Source organism: Galeopterus variegatus, unplaced genomic scaffold (genome assembly GCF_000696425.1).
Source record: "Galeopterus variegatus unplaced genomic scaffold, G_variegatus-3.0.2 Scaffold806, whole genome shotgun sequence".
Classification (NCBI taxonomy): domain Eukaryota; kingdom Metazoa; phylum Chordata; class Mammalia; order Dermoptera; family Cynocephalidae; genus Galeopterus; species Galeopterus variegatus.
In genome coordinates, this window is record NW_007726917.1 from 1924 (window position 1) to 16047 (window position 14124).

At 38.5% G+C, this 14124-nt stretch overlaps 1 protein-coding gene across 1 annotated transcript in view; it reads left to right on the forward strand.

The window, feature by feature from the left end:
* Positions 1-2781: 2781 nt before the first annotated feature.
* PBRM1 (polybromo 1) overlaps positions 2782-14124 on the forward strand; it is a 116379-nt gene continuing 105036 nt past the window's right edge. Inside the window, exons 1-4 of the mRNA XM_008572572.1 lie at positions 2782-2861; positions 4947-5099; positions 6075-6172; positions 12120-12177. Coding sequence (XP_008570794.1) covers positions 2814-2861; positions 4947-5099; positions 6075-6172; positions 12120-12177 — 357 coding nt within the window. The 5' untranslated portion in view covers positions 2782-2813. The remainder of the gene's footprint in view (positions 2862-4946; positions 5100-6074; positions 6173-12119; positions 12178-14124) is intronic.

Below are 14124 nucleotides of genomic sequence, written 5' to 3' on the forward strand. Positions count from 1 at the left end.
GGCGCGGCGGCGGGCCTCGGGAAGGGCCTGGTAGCTGCCTTTCCGCACCTGCCGGCCGGGACAAAGGCGCGCCGCGGTCTGGAGACTCCCCGCGCCCCTCTTTCCCGCTCGTCGCGGGGCAGCTTCAAAGCTGTCAACGTTTTCCTTAGTCCCCCGCACCAGTGACAGGTCGGGAAAGTCCTATTCATTTGCCCTTAGGGCCTCGGTTTTTTGTTGTTGTTGTTTTGTTTCTTGACAGTTCGACGCAAACTCTCTCAATGATTTTTTTTTCCGTGTTACCGTTCAGACCGAATATTTTTATCAATGGGATTATATTTAGAGTAAAGGCCAGCCAGATATTTCGGCTTCTCATCTGCAACACCAGAGAGTCGGGGTTATATATGATTATATATGTGTCCTGGTTTTTTAAATATTTTTCCGTCTCTTAAGGTTTTTTACTTTCTGAAAGGAAAACATAGTTTTGTAGGGGAGATTTCGGTTTTCGGAAGAAATTTCCATTTGTAGGGGAAGAAAGAGTGGCAAAAATGTAGAAGAAATCCTGAAAAGCAAATGACAAATACACAGTATAGTGGATATGAAATTATTATAATTTGTATAACAATTATAGAAGCATATGCTGGAGTAAAACATTTAATTAATTTACCAACACACTAGACTTCCTCAAAAATGATTTTAGATGTTATGTTTTTTCCGTTAAGTGATGCACTTTTTCTCAAATATAATTCATAAGCAAATTAGACTCAATACAAATATAAAAGAGTAGTATAATTTTGTTTTATTACTTATTAACAAATTGCCCATATTTGAGATTTTAAGATCCACAATTGAAGATTGGAAAGTATCTTTTGAAAAGATGTTTCACTTTAAAACAGTAACAAATATGTGTATGGATGAATGGAATGCCTTGACCACTTTGTTTGCCCTTGGGAATGTACAAAATACCTCAAATATTAATTGTCTACCAAAATTTCCAAGATAAGGAAATTGGTATATTGATAGACTACTACCAAGCCATCAAATATCATGAAGAAGAATGTTGACTTCGAAGAATCTTCCCTAAGTTAAAACACAAGCTGCAAAATAATACATATGGTTTGTTAGTATCTTTGTTAGAAAAAATAATAGTTCACTAAGGCATAAATAGCAAAAGCCAATAGCAAAATGCCAATATTAAGAGGGATTTTTCTGTGGGAAGTATGTTTATAGGTGCTTTTTTTTCTTTAATCTTCTGTTTTCCAAGATTTTTGTTTTAAATATATATTACAATACTAACTATAACTATAAATACAGGACAGTACTAAAAGTTTATAAATTATCAAAATATACCATTTGGCTATACTGAGTGAATATTCTCTTAATTGCACATTATAAAGTGTTCTTACTTTCCACTATAAATTATCATTGGTTTTCAAAGTTTTGGAATTGTGACTGTAATCAAGGCCGTTTTAAAACCTGGAATTTAACTCCAGAATATTTCTTTCCTCTTCATGGGAAAATAATTGCTGAAGGGATGCTTACAGTCCTTTTACGCTATATAGATAAACTTTTTTTTTTAAAGTCCCACGAAAGTGCACTTTTAATACATTTATTAAGAAGATAAATTGAGCACCCAACCTATACCAAATACTATTCTATATAAGAGAGGGCTACAAAAATGAATATGATGCTGTTCCCATGCCCAGGGAGCATGCAGTCCTACAGTTGTGCTTTGAAGTTTCAAAGTGATTTCATGTACCTAGTCTCATTTCACTGTCACAATAATCTGAGGGATATACGTACACTTTTCTGGTCTCTTTTTAGAGATGAGGAAACATCTGAGAAGTTGTGACTCAGGCAACATCAAACGAATAATTACAGGTGGAAGACATGGGGCTCCTATTCTGGTCTTCTGAGCATAGGTCCTGTTGCTCCTCCCACTTTGCAACACTGCCTTTCTTGCCAAACTTCCAAAATATGTTTTAAAATGTGTGTTTTAGATAAGAAAGTAAAATTATCCTTAAGTTGCATCTTTTTGTCTTATCAAAGTGAATTAATGATTTAATGATCTTTGGATATTGTATCACTCAAACTACATACTCACACATGCCGGAAATTTATATTTTTTTGTCATTTGATTTTTCAGTGGATTATTTATAAAAGTAATTTTGAACCCCTGCCAAAATGGCTTAAGCCTTTTTTTTTCCTTTTGATCTTGCTGAACTTATATATGGTGTCTTTCCAGTGCAGATAGGATGTTTGGAAAGAAATGTTGTCTTTTTCTGAATGTTTTTTTGGGGGGGTGGGGGAGAGTTTTCCAGACTCTTTGCTCACATGAGCCATTCTCGGTTTATTCCAGCTTGACAACACTTGGTGTCACATGTGAGCCTCCCACATTTGTTCACTCTCCATTCCAGCTCTGTGATTGAACTCTGCTCTTATTGACTAGGGGGCAATTGGGCAGGCATGCTTCATTCCTGGAATTGACAGTCACTCCATGTGAGTAAAGGGGAACCTCAGTGAGACATCTTTAAGCATATGAAAGCATTCGGTTTTAAAATGGAAGAAATACGAGGTATTAGCCTTTGTTGCAAGTTTGTCTGATAGGTGTAAGTGAACTGATATGCCTGTTTTCTCCAGTTCTCTTACCTTTCTTTAGTGGGCCTATTTGAATGTTTTCTATCTATTCACACTCATTTTTACTCTTTCTGACCCTGCTTTTCTATTTCCCCCTTCTCTGCCTTGTTCTTGTCTTTCAGTTTTGAATATACTAATACTGAATCAGCACTTCTAAAGCCCTGCTTTCTCCCACTGGCTTCACTGGGCATTCAGACATAATGAGGAGACTGGCTTTTCGAGGCGCTGGTTGTGCTCTGGTAAAGCTGGTAAATTACTGATCATCTACACCCTTTCCCTTTTCTGTCCTTCCTTGCCTTTTCCCTACCACCTTTATTAAATTTTTGTTATCCTTCCCATAAAGATTCCCTCTTCATATTCATAAGATTCACTCGTTTCTGTGTTATAGATTGTTTACAAAGGATTGGTTCTTAATTACTTTATCTTAATGAATTGAGGTCAGTTTATTAGCCTTTTATAAAACAAATAAAAATCAACAAAACTTGGCTATGTTTTGGTCTAAGCTTTTTGAAGCTTTTAGCCACTTTTAGCCAACTTTAACCAATATACTGTATAACAAACCAAAGCTTAGGGGAAGTAAAATCATCCTGGTAGGTTTTGTTTTAAACACCATGTGGACTTTAATTTGAAGGAAGAGATATGAGACTACTCATTTTTTTTTTTTTCCTTTTTGTCTTTTTTCGTGTCCGGCAACGGATCGCAACCCTCAGTGTCGCGCCCGTACCGGACCGGGACCAGCAACGGGATTGCAACCCTCGGTGTTGCGCCCGCACGTCACTCAGCCAGTGAGCGGGAACCGGTCTGTATGTGGGATCCGAACCCTCGGCGGGAGCGCCACTGCGCTCCCAAGCAGCGCACTGCAGCAGTGCGCCACCGGGCCGGCCCCGAGACTACTCTTGTTTATTAGTTACTTACCAGGGTTTTTTATTTGTTTTGCTTCTACTTTCTGTTCCCTGGAGATCCCCAACTTTTCTCTCCATACAACTAGCAACCAGTGCTACTGGAGTGTTCCTATTCATCCAGCTGCTAGTGTCTTGGTTTCCTAAAATTGAATGTCATTGAATGAAACTGGCATCTGTTTTTTCTTTTAGTTTTAGAAGGCCTTTAAAATCAGGATATACTGTTTGATACTGTTGTTGAATTGTACAAGCATTGCAGGACTTTGTTGGGTATACACCCTTTCTATCTGTAGCAGATTATTTCAGTGGTTTCATTTCTTATGTTATAGTCAAATGCATTATTTGTAAAGTGTGTTAAGATTAGTTACTTACTAGCCAGCCCAAAGCTGAAAGCAAATATTTATGTGTTTCTGAATGGCCAAGCAGGACCTAAAAGCTCACATGTGGGGTGCTCTTCCAGATCATCTACTGAGAATTAAAGCTATGGATGGTTTCAGGGTTGGCCCCTGGCTCACTTGGTAGAGTGTGGTGCTGATAATACCAAGTCCATGGGTTCGGGTCTGTATATAGGGATGACCGGTCAGCTCACTTGGGAGAGCGTGGTGCTGACAACACCAAGTCAGGGGTTAAGATCCCCTTACAGGTTACCTTTAAAAGAAAAAAAAAAAAAAGCTATGGTTTCAAAATTTATGGGGATAGAGTACCTCAGGCAAATATAACTGAAAAGGAAATTAGCCTGGATTAGCAGAAGAGTTTCAAAGCACAGTTTGCTATTTCTGCCTAGGTATGGCAGGTCACATTAAGTGTTTTCCAGGAGTATGTCTTGTGGATCTTGCTTTAATAAACGGAGAAATTCATTTTCGGGGTGTTCATTTTAGAGAACATCTAAAATGCTGGAAGGTTAATAGTCCTCTATCCCTTTAGCTTTTTGCACTACTTGTTTGCCTTAGGCACTGCTTCTTACCTTTTTCCACATCATAGCCTCCCTGGAAAATGATCGTAATTATAAGGCACACAGGAAAGCAGGTGAGGCTGCTGACTCCACAAGTGACTACCTTGGGGCCTCTGTTCCCCAGGCCTGCCTGGCTGCCTCATGGGCTGAGGGGTCAATACCTCCAGCACACTGATGTACCATTATAAATGGGTTGGGAAACTCCAGTCCAGGGTGAATTTGGGACCAGAAGTGGTTGAGTCATTCAAAATTGGTGATACACAAATGAGTATACTTTTGTTGAATTTGTCCCATCAGAGTTGAAAGTGTAGCATTCTGGTAAGTGAAACGGCTAAAACAACAAGATTTAGGACTTAAACCAAAAAAACTTACAGCTAGTTACAACTCCTTTGCAACAGTTAAAATGTCATCCTAAGTGAACCACAAGCTTGGTGGCAGAGTCTAAATTTAAATATATGAACATGGCTAATTATTTCTTATAGAAGAAGTTGGATTCCATGGGTTCCAAGAGAAGAAGAGCTACTTCCCCTTCCAGCAGTGTCAGTGGGGACTTTGATGATGGGCACCATTCTGTGTCCACACCAGGCCCAAGCCGGAAAAGGAGGAGACTTTCCAATCTTCCAACTGTAGATCCTGTGAGTAACTTGGATCACACGGTTTCTGCCTGCTTTTCGCACAATTCTTCTACCCTTCCTTTAATGCTAAAGCAGTTAATATGCAAGGCTTCTCCACTTGCTTTTAATCTGGCTTGATAGTCTTAACCTTTCTTCTATGAGAAGAATGTATTTGGCCAAAAGTCTTACAGTAATAGTAAATTTAGTACTATGAAATAATAAAGAACATCAGTATGTTACATCATATATTTATTCAGCAGTAATTGTATGCCTGGCAAGTGACACACACTGTTCTGGTGGTTGGGATATAGCCATGTGTGAGAGAAGCCCATTTTCACATGGAGCTTAGATTCCAGAGTGGAGGAAGTAGAATGTAAACAAGTGAACAAATAGATAATAAAGTACTCAGCTAGTGATAAGTTCAAAGAAGAAAAGTTTGGATGATTTGGGCAGTTTGGGCCTGAATCTTCTGGAAAATTTTCTGTTTTGAGAAGGCACCAACCCTGCAGAGCCCCGGAGAAGAGTGTTTCAGGTAGAGAGGCTGGGCCAGGGATAGGTTTGGTGTGTCATGATTACACAGAGGTGGTCAGGAGGGAGGAGACTGGTGAATTCTACTTAGCCAGTATGTAGGGCCTCTGTAGGCAATATTAGGAGTTTAGACTTTGTTCTCTGTTGTGGTGAGAAGCCCATCTATTGGATGATTTTAAGCAAGAGAGTGATATGAACATATTTAGTTTAAAAGAAAAAGAAAATCACCAGTAGCCAAAATCTGATGAAAGATACCAAAAACTTAATTAAATTATTTTAAAGTAGAGATGCTGTCAGTGTATTTCAGACTTGGGTTCTCATGTTATTTGGGGATTTGTCGTTTTTATTCTGTACTTGCCTTTTATGAGTATGTTTTTATTAAAGAATAGAGAGAATCCTTATGCCTATACTAGCTTTGTGGTGGGGAGGGGGGGAGTTTGGTGATTTTTCTCCTTTTCCTATGTGTAGATTGCTGTGTGCCATGAACTCTACAACACCATTCGAGACTATAAGGATGAGCAGGGCAGACTCCTCTGTGAGCTCTTCATTAGGGCACCGAAGCGAAGGTGAGTTGGAAGACTCTCAATACAGTAAGAGGGATTTGATCCAGGGTCCATGTTTAAGGTGTTTGGAAATTGAGTTTTCCTTTAGAAAGAATACTTTAAATAATACTAGAGTCTAACTTTAGTCTTAATTGTTGAGATGTAGTGAAGCATTTATTAATTTAAAAAAATTTTTAATTGTAAAAAACGTGTAACATAAAATGTACAGTCTTAACCATTTTTCAGTATATAGTTCAATAAACATTAAGTATATTGACATTGCTGTGCAACGGCCTCCAGAACTTTTTAACATTGCAGAACTGAAACTCTATACCCATTAAACAATTCCCCATTTCCCCCTCCTTCCAGCCACTGGCAACCACCATTCTATGTTCTGTTTCTAATTATTTGACTACTTTAGGTACCTAATATAAATGCAATTATACAGTATTTGTCTTTTGTGATTGGCTTATTTCATTTAGCATAATGCCCTCAAGATTATTCATCCATGTTATGTAGCATGCCACAAGATTTCCTCCCTTTCTGATGCTGAATAATATTCCATTGTGTGTGTTTATCACATTTTGGTTATCCATTGATATGTTGATAAATTCTTGACTTGCTTCTACCTCTTAGCTATTGTGAATAACACTGTAATGAAAATAGATATACAGATACATCTTCAAGATTCTGCTTTCAATTCTTTTGTGTATATACCCAGAGGTGGGATTGCTGGATCATATGGTACTTCTACTTCTAATTTTTTGAGGATTTGCCATATTGTAATCAGTAACAGATGCACCATTTTATATTCCCACCAACATTGTACAAGGGTCCCAATTTCTCCAAATCCTCACCAACCTTTGTTATTTTCTGGGTTTTTTTGGACAGTAGCCATCCTAATGGGTGGGAGGTGGTATACCATTGTGATTCGTGTTTGCATTTCCCTAATGATTAGTGATGTTGTTACCAGGCCCAAGTTTGGCTGCCTGCCCCAAACAAAAATAAATAACTCAAAAGTCAAATGTTGGTGAAAATGGAAGTCAGCTTTAATTCAGGAATACCAGTGACCTGAAGAGAGATGTTAGACTAGCCCATCTCTCCAGGAAACCTGAAGGAGAATGGCCAGACTAAGCCATCCCCCCTGTAAACCTGAAAGAGAATGGCCAGACTAAAACCATCCCAAACACTCATATTTACTGAGAGGTTTTTAAAGAGGGGGCTGAGGGAATGGAATGTGAGAAATGAAAAGCAGGAAGGAAGGGGACTTGAGCCACAGGGGCTCCATGCAAGGACCAGGTGCCAGGTCTTGCCGAGGCTCCGTCTGGTTTCTGTTCCCATCCTTGGTGTCACCTTAGGGTCCTGCTGGAGGGGTGGAATCAGCTTAATTCTATTGATGTCTTCCGTGGTTTATCAAGATTTGGATAGTACGTGTCTTGTAGCAAGTCTGCAGCTCCAGGCTGAGTGAAAAGCAACCTTACATTTATGTAAATAATGTCATCTTGCCCCATAACGAGGTTCAAAATATCAAATAACCAGGGCACAAAAAGGGAACTCAGAGGAAAAATACATGCTAAGAAAAAATTGTGTCTTAAAAATCTTAATCTGTTTTGTTTTTTCTGGGTTTTTTTTTGTTTTGTTTTGTCTTTTTCCGTGTCCGGCAACGGATCGCAACCCTCAGTGTCATTGTGTCTTAAAAATCTTAATCTGTTTTGTTTTTTCTGGGTTTTTTTTGTTTTGTTTTGTCTTTTTCCGTGTCCGGCAACGGATCGCAACCCTCAGTGTTGCCCCCGCACCGGACCGGGACCGGCAACGGGATCGCAACCCTCGGCGCTGCTCCCGCGCCTCGCTCAGCCAGTGAGCGGGAACCGGTCTGTATGTGGGATCCGAACCCTCAGTGGGAGTGCCGCCGTGCTTCCCAAGCGGCGCACTATCGCAGTGAGCCACCGGGCCGGCCCATTTTTTCTGGTTTTTTAAAATTATTTTTTTTATGAAGGACAATTTCGGAACAGATGGAAAAATATGAATGGTGTCTGCAGATTAGATGGCAATACTGTATCAAAGTTCATTTTCTGATTTTGATGCTTAAGTTGTGGTCCTTGTTTGTAGGAAATCTACACTAAACTATCAGGAGTGATGAGACATCGTGTCAGAGCTTACTCAAAAAAAAAAGGACTGTTCTTGCAACTTTTATGTCAAAATAAAAAGTAAAAAATAATTTAAATATATTGTACATACTAAAGGAATGGCTATAACATGTCAGCTAAGGTCCCAAGAGAGATTAAAGCCTTAATGACCATTATATTCTTTGTAATAACTTATCTTTTATGCATCTAGAATGGAGCTAAATACCTATACCTGTGGGAGGACTGAGGAAATAGTCGCTCAGCACATTTTTTTCAGAAGGTTTACTTGTCTTAAGGAACTCCGTTTGGAAAAAGCCAAAAAGAATAATAAACATCCGTAAACCCAAAATCCAAGAAATTATCTGGGGAACTTAAGAAATTATCATTATAGCCGGCCCGGTGGCGCACTGCTACAGTGCGCTGCTTGGGAGCGCGGCGGCGCTCCCGCCAAGGGTTCGGATCCCACATACAGACCGGTTCCCGCTCACTGGCTGAGCGAGCTGCGGGTGCAACGCTGAGGGTTGCGATCCCGTTGCTGGTCCCAGTCCGGTACGGGGACGACACTGAGGGTTGCGATCCGTTGCCGGGCACGAAAAAAAAGACAAAAAGGAAAAAAAAAAAGAAAGAAAGAAATTATCATTATAAATATCTTCATTTCTTGATAGCCATAGGGGATTGGTTTCAGGACCTCCTACAGATACCAAAATCCATGGATGCTTAAGTCCCTGATATAAAATGGCATAATGTTTGCATATAACTTATGCACGTCCTCCAGTGAACTTTAAATCATCTCTAGATTACTTATAGTACCTAATACAATGTAAATGCTATGTAAATAGCTGTTATACTATATTATTTAGAGAATGACAAGAAAAAAAATCTGTACATGTCAGTACAGATGCAGTTTTTTGTTTTTTTTTTTCAGATATTTTTGATCTGCACCTGATTGAATCAACAGATGCAGAACCCATAGATATGGAGGGTCAGCTATATTTAAGGAATTTAAGAAAAAGATTTCTTAAGAAATTATCTTAGGAAATTATCATTATAATTACCTTTGAAGTTTCCTGTGTGTTCTTCACTATCCTTCCCTTCCAAGTTATAACCACTATCCTGAATTTTTTGTTATCATTCCCATGCTTTTTTTGTTGTTTAATAGTTTGGTCATGTTTATTTTGTTTTTTTGAGTATTTCTTGGTGGCTGGCCAGTATAGGGATCTGAATCCTTGATCTTGGTGTTAAAACACTGCATTCTAACCACCTGCACAAACAGGCCAGTCCTAGGTCATTTCATCTCTGGTAAGCTCCTTGACCCAAGGCCCTCATCTTTCTCCTTTGTAATTTTAGTTGTTGATATTAAAGCAGTATACATAATGTAGGCACCTGATATCACTGACAGTAAAAGGTTCTGTAGTCACTAACTGAAGAAAGAGAATCCATTTTCTAAGTTTATAAAGAATTTTGAAACATGTATCTATTTTTAGCCACTTTTGAACACCATGAAAACTAAGTCGTGACATGAAGTTACCACTGATGTGGGTTTTAAAGCTGGTGACCTAAACCTTAAATATTTAGCATATAAAAGACCATCCCAAATGCTAATTTAGACTTTTTTTTTTTTTTTGTATAACTTCGTATAATGTATGCTATACGAAGTTATGCCGGATGTTGCATATGAATGAAATTTACAGAAATCAAAAGAGTTATAAAAGAATACTGTGATAATTGTTGGTCAACAAATTAGATCATCTAGATGAAATCAATAAATTCTTAGAAACATGCCACCTACCAAGACTGAATTATGAAAAGACAGAATTTGAACAGAATTATAGCTCGTTAGATGAGTGATCATCATTTTTCAGATTCCTGACACAGAACTCCATTGAGGATTTCTTGCAGGGCTGCTCATGTGGTGGTGAACTCCCGCAGTTTTTGTTTGTCTGTAAAATACACTGTTTCTCCCTCATTTTTTGAAGGATAGCCTTGCTGGGTATAGTATTTTTGGCTGACAAGTTTTTGCTTTTAGTATTTTGAATATATCATTCCATTTTCTTCTGGCTGTAGAGTTTCTGTTGAGAAGTCTGCTGTTAGTCAGATGAGGACTCCCTTACAGGTGACTTGATGCTTTTCTCATGCCATTTTTAAGATTTTATCTTTGAGCTTTGCCAGTTTGACTGTAATGTGTCTTGGAGAGGATCTTTTTGAGTTGAATCTGTTTGAGGATCTTTGAGCCTTCTGGATCTGAACATCCATGTCTCTCCCTATACCTGGAAAGTTTTCCGTTATTATTTCATCGAATAGGTTTTCCATGCCTTTTACTTTCTCCTCCTCTTCTGCAAAACCCATGATTCTTTTTTTTTTTTAAAGATGACTGGTAAGGGGATCTCAGCACCATGCTCAGCCAGTGAGCAAACCGGCCATCCCTATATAGGATCCGAACCCGTGGCCTTGGTGTTATCAGCACTGCACTCTACCGAATAAGCCACGGGCCGGCCTAAAACCCATGATTCTAATGTTTGTGTGCTTAAGGTTGCTTGCTAGCTCTCTTAGATTTTCTTCATTTTTAAAAACTCTTCCTTTTTTTGGTCTGCCTGAGTTATTTCAAAAAGACTATCTTCGAGATCAGAAATTCTTTCTTCTGCTTGCTCTAGCTTGCTGCTTAAGCTCTCAGTTGTGTTTTTTATTTTGTTGAGTAAGTCTTTTAGTTCCATGAGTTCTGCTACATTCTTTTTTAAGGTATAATCTCTTTGTAAACTTCTTCCTTCATATCCTGGATTATTTTTCTTGTTTCCTTGTGTTGACTGAGTATTCTTATATCTCAGTGAGTTTCCTTAAGATTGTTGCTTGGAATTCCTTTTCAGTCATTTCAAGGGTTTCTTGCTCTGTAGGGTCTTGTATTTGAGAATTACTGTGTTGTTTTGGTGGTATCATATTTTCTTGCATGTTTGCTTCTTGCAGTTGCTTCCTCTATTATTCTGGAGTGTGCTTTGAGGAGAAAAACATTCCCTTCTTTTTCTGGTCTCCACTGGTGACTCTACTGGTGTCAGTGCAGTCAAGTGTCTGGTGTGCTGCCTACATGGCAGCTGTGGATACATCTGTAGAGTTGACCTGCTTTTGTAGTAGCCATGACTGTGGCGGCAGCTGTGGTCAGCCACCTGCCTGGAAGTGATGTTTTTGGTGTGATCCTTGCCTGCTTCTGCATGGGGGATGCTGTCCTCGGCTCCTGCCTGTAACCCTGGATATTCTTTGTTTCTTACCTGGTTCTGGGTGGAGGGGGCTGCTCTCCGCTCCTGCCTAGGACCTCGCGTGTGCTCTCAATTTTTAACATTTTAGATACTAATTCTTTTTTTTTTTTTGTGACCGGTAACGGGATCACAACCCTCAGTGTCGCTCCCGTACTGCGACCAGCAACGGGATCGCAACCCTCGGTGTCGCACCTGCACCCGGCTCAACCAGTGAGCAGACCGGTCTCTATATGGGATCCGAACCCTTGGCGGGAGCGCCGCTGCACTCCCAAGCACCGCACTCTACCGAGTGCACCACCGGGCCGGCCCTAGATACTAATTCATTTTGATTATGTGTGTTTCAGGTATCTTTGTCCAGTGTGTCTGTTTGCTCTTTTTATGGTGTCTTTTGATGGAAGTTTTTTAATATTATCAATTTATCAGTCTTTAACATTGTGGTTTATCCTTCTTTTCATCTTGTTTCAGAAATTCCTCTTGCCCAAAGATTATAAAGATATTCTGCTCTTATATTTTCTTCTATAAGTGTTACAGTTTTTTTTTTTTTCCCACATATAAGCGTTTAATGGAGTTGGAGTTGATTTTTGTGTCTTTATGAGATAGGAGTGTATTTTTTCCCTCAGATATAAACGGCGCCATCCTTTCTGCATTCATCTACATTGTCAGTGCTGTCCTGGTTTCCATGTTTCATGGATCTGTTTCTGTCTTTTCCATAGACCAGTTTATCTATTACTGAGGCCATTCTATTCCTTTCTTAATTACTATGGCTTTGTAATTCTTTATCTGATAAGGAAACCATCTCAACTATACTTGTCCCTTTGCTTTTTCTTGCACATTTTAAAATTAGTGTGTTCAGTCCACAAGCACACACAAAAAAAATTGTTGGGATTTTATTGGAATTGTATTGACTCTGTAGATCATTCTGGGGAGAATTGACATAATTACGATGTTAACTATTCCAGTCTGTGAATTTAGAATATCTTCATTTATTTAAGTCTTCTTTGGTGTATTTTAGTAAAACTTTAAATGTTTCTTCATAAACATTCTGCAAATGTGTTGTTAAATTTATTCTTAAGACTATCTATATGATATTTTTAATTGAGATATAATTCACACACCCTCTTAAACAAAGGGTTTTAGTTATAAATATAGTTGTGCCAAAAAAAAATAGTTGTACAACCATCACCACTGTGTAACTCTAGAATATTTTCGTTACCCCAAAAACAAAACTATACTCATTAGTAGGCATTCCCTATTCTTCTTTCTCCTAGCCTCTGGCAGCCATTAATCTACTTTGTTTCTGTATGGATTTGCCTGTTCAGGATATTGCATATAAATGGAATCATACAATATATGGCCTTTTGGGACTGGCTTCCTTCACTGAGCATAATGTCCTCAAGGATCATCCATATTATAACATGTCAGGATAGTGCTTCATTCCTTTTAAGGCTGAATAATATTCCACTGTATTGATATACTATATTTTGTTTATCTGTTCCCTAGGTAATGGACATTTGGTTTCTGCTTTGGGCTATCATGGGTAATGCTGCTATGAATTTTGTGCATATAACGAAAGGTTATGAAGCTTGGGTACAAAGCTCTGCATGTGTTCATTAGATCACATGCTTTACCTGTTAATTATGTTGCTGAAATCTTTTATGTCCTTACCAATTTACCCATGTGAACTATCCACTTACTGAATTAGGTGTTTTAAATTTCTTACTTTGATGATGGATTTGACTGTTTCTCTTTATAATTCTACTGATTTTTTGTTTTATATATTTCAAAACTATGCAAATAGGAACGTATGTTTCCTAAATCTTAGATTGGTGTTTTTCATGAAGTCTGAATTATGTCTTTTCATATTGCCTGAGGTCCATTCTGTCTTTCTTGTCCTTCCAAACTCTGATTGGATGTTATGTTAGACTTCCCTCAGGTCTCCATTTCTCTTAACCTACTTCTGTGTCTGTGTTGCTTTTTAGATAATTTCTTAGTTCTTCCAGTATTCTTGGTGAAATCTGCTCTTAAATCAGTCTATTGAGTTTTTACATTTTAATTTTAATTTTTTCTTGTATATTGGAAGTAACTTCTATTTTTTAGAGTCTCTTGCACTTTTCAAATATTTTTAATCTCATTGCTTCTTTGGGTGTATTCAAACACTTATTTTTTATTCTATGGCAGATTATTCTGATAATCTAATATCTGAATTTGTTGCTTTGCATCCCACGGATTTGTCACGCCTTTTCCTCTGGGTGTCGGAGCCACCAAAGATTACTCAAAGCCCAACTCTTCTGAGCAGTGAAAAGCCTGAAAAGGGGTTAAAAAATCTCCCAGAACCCTCAAGATAGAGGCATTCCTTCCATCTGGGAAATTAACCACAAATTGGGGTTCTCTTCCCGCATTTATTCTCCAGACCAGGAAGTTACAGGAAGAGAACATAGGTGGGTTTTTTTCTAAGTACCATTTAACAAGTTTAACAATAGAAGCTGGTTATATTCAGTAAGAAAAGCAAGGTGACATTCTATAATGCAATTTAAGTGGTCCACCAACAAAAGCTTGATCTTAGCAAATGTTGCTTCTCCCTACAGCAGCTTCCCAGTATCTTTAC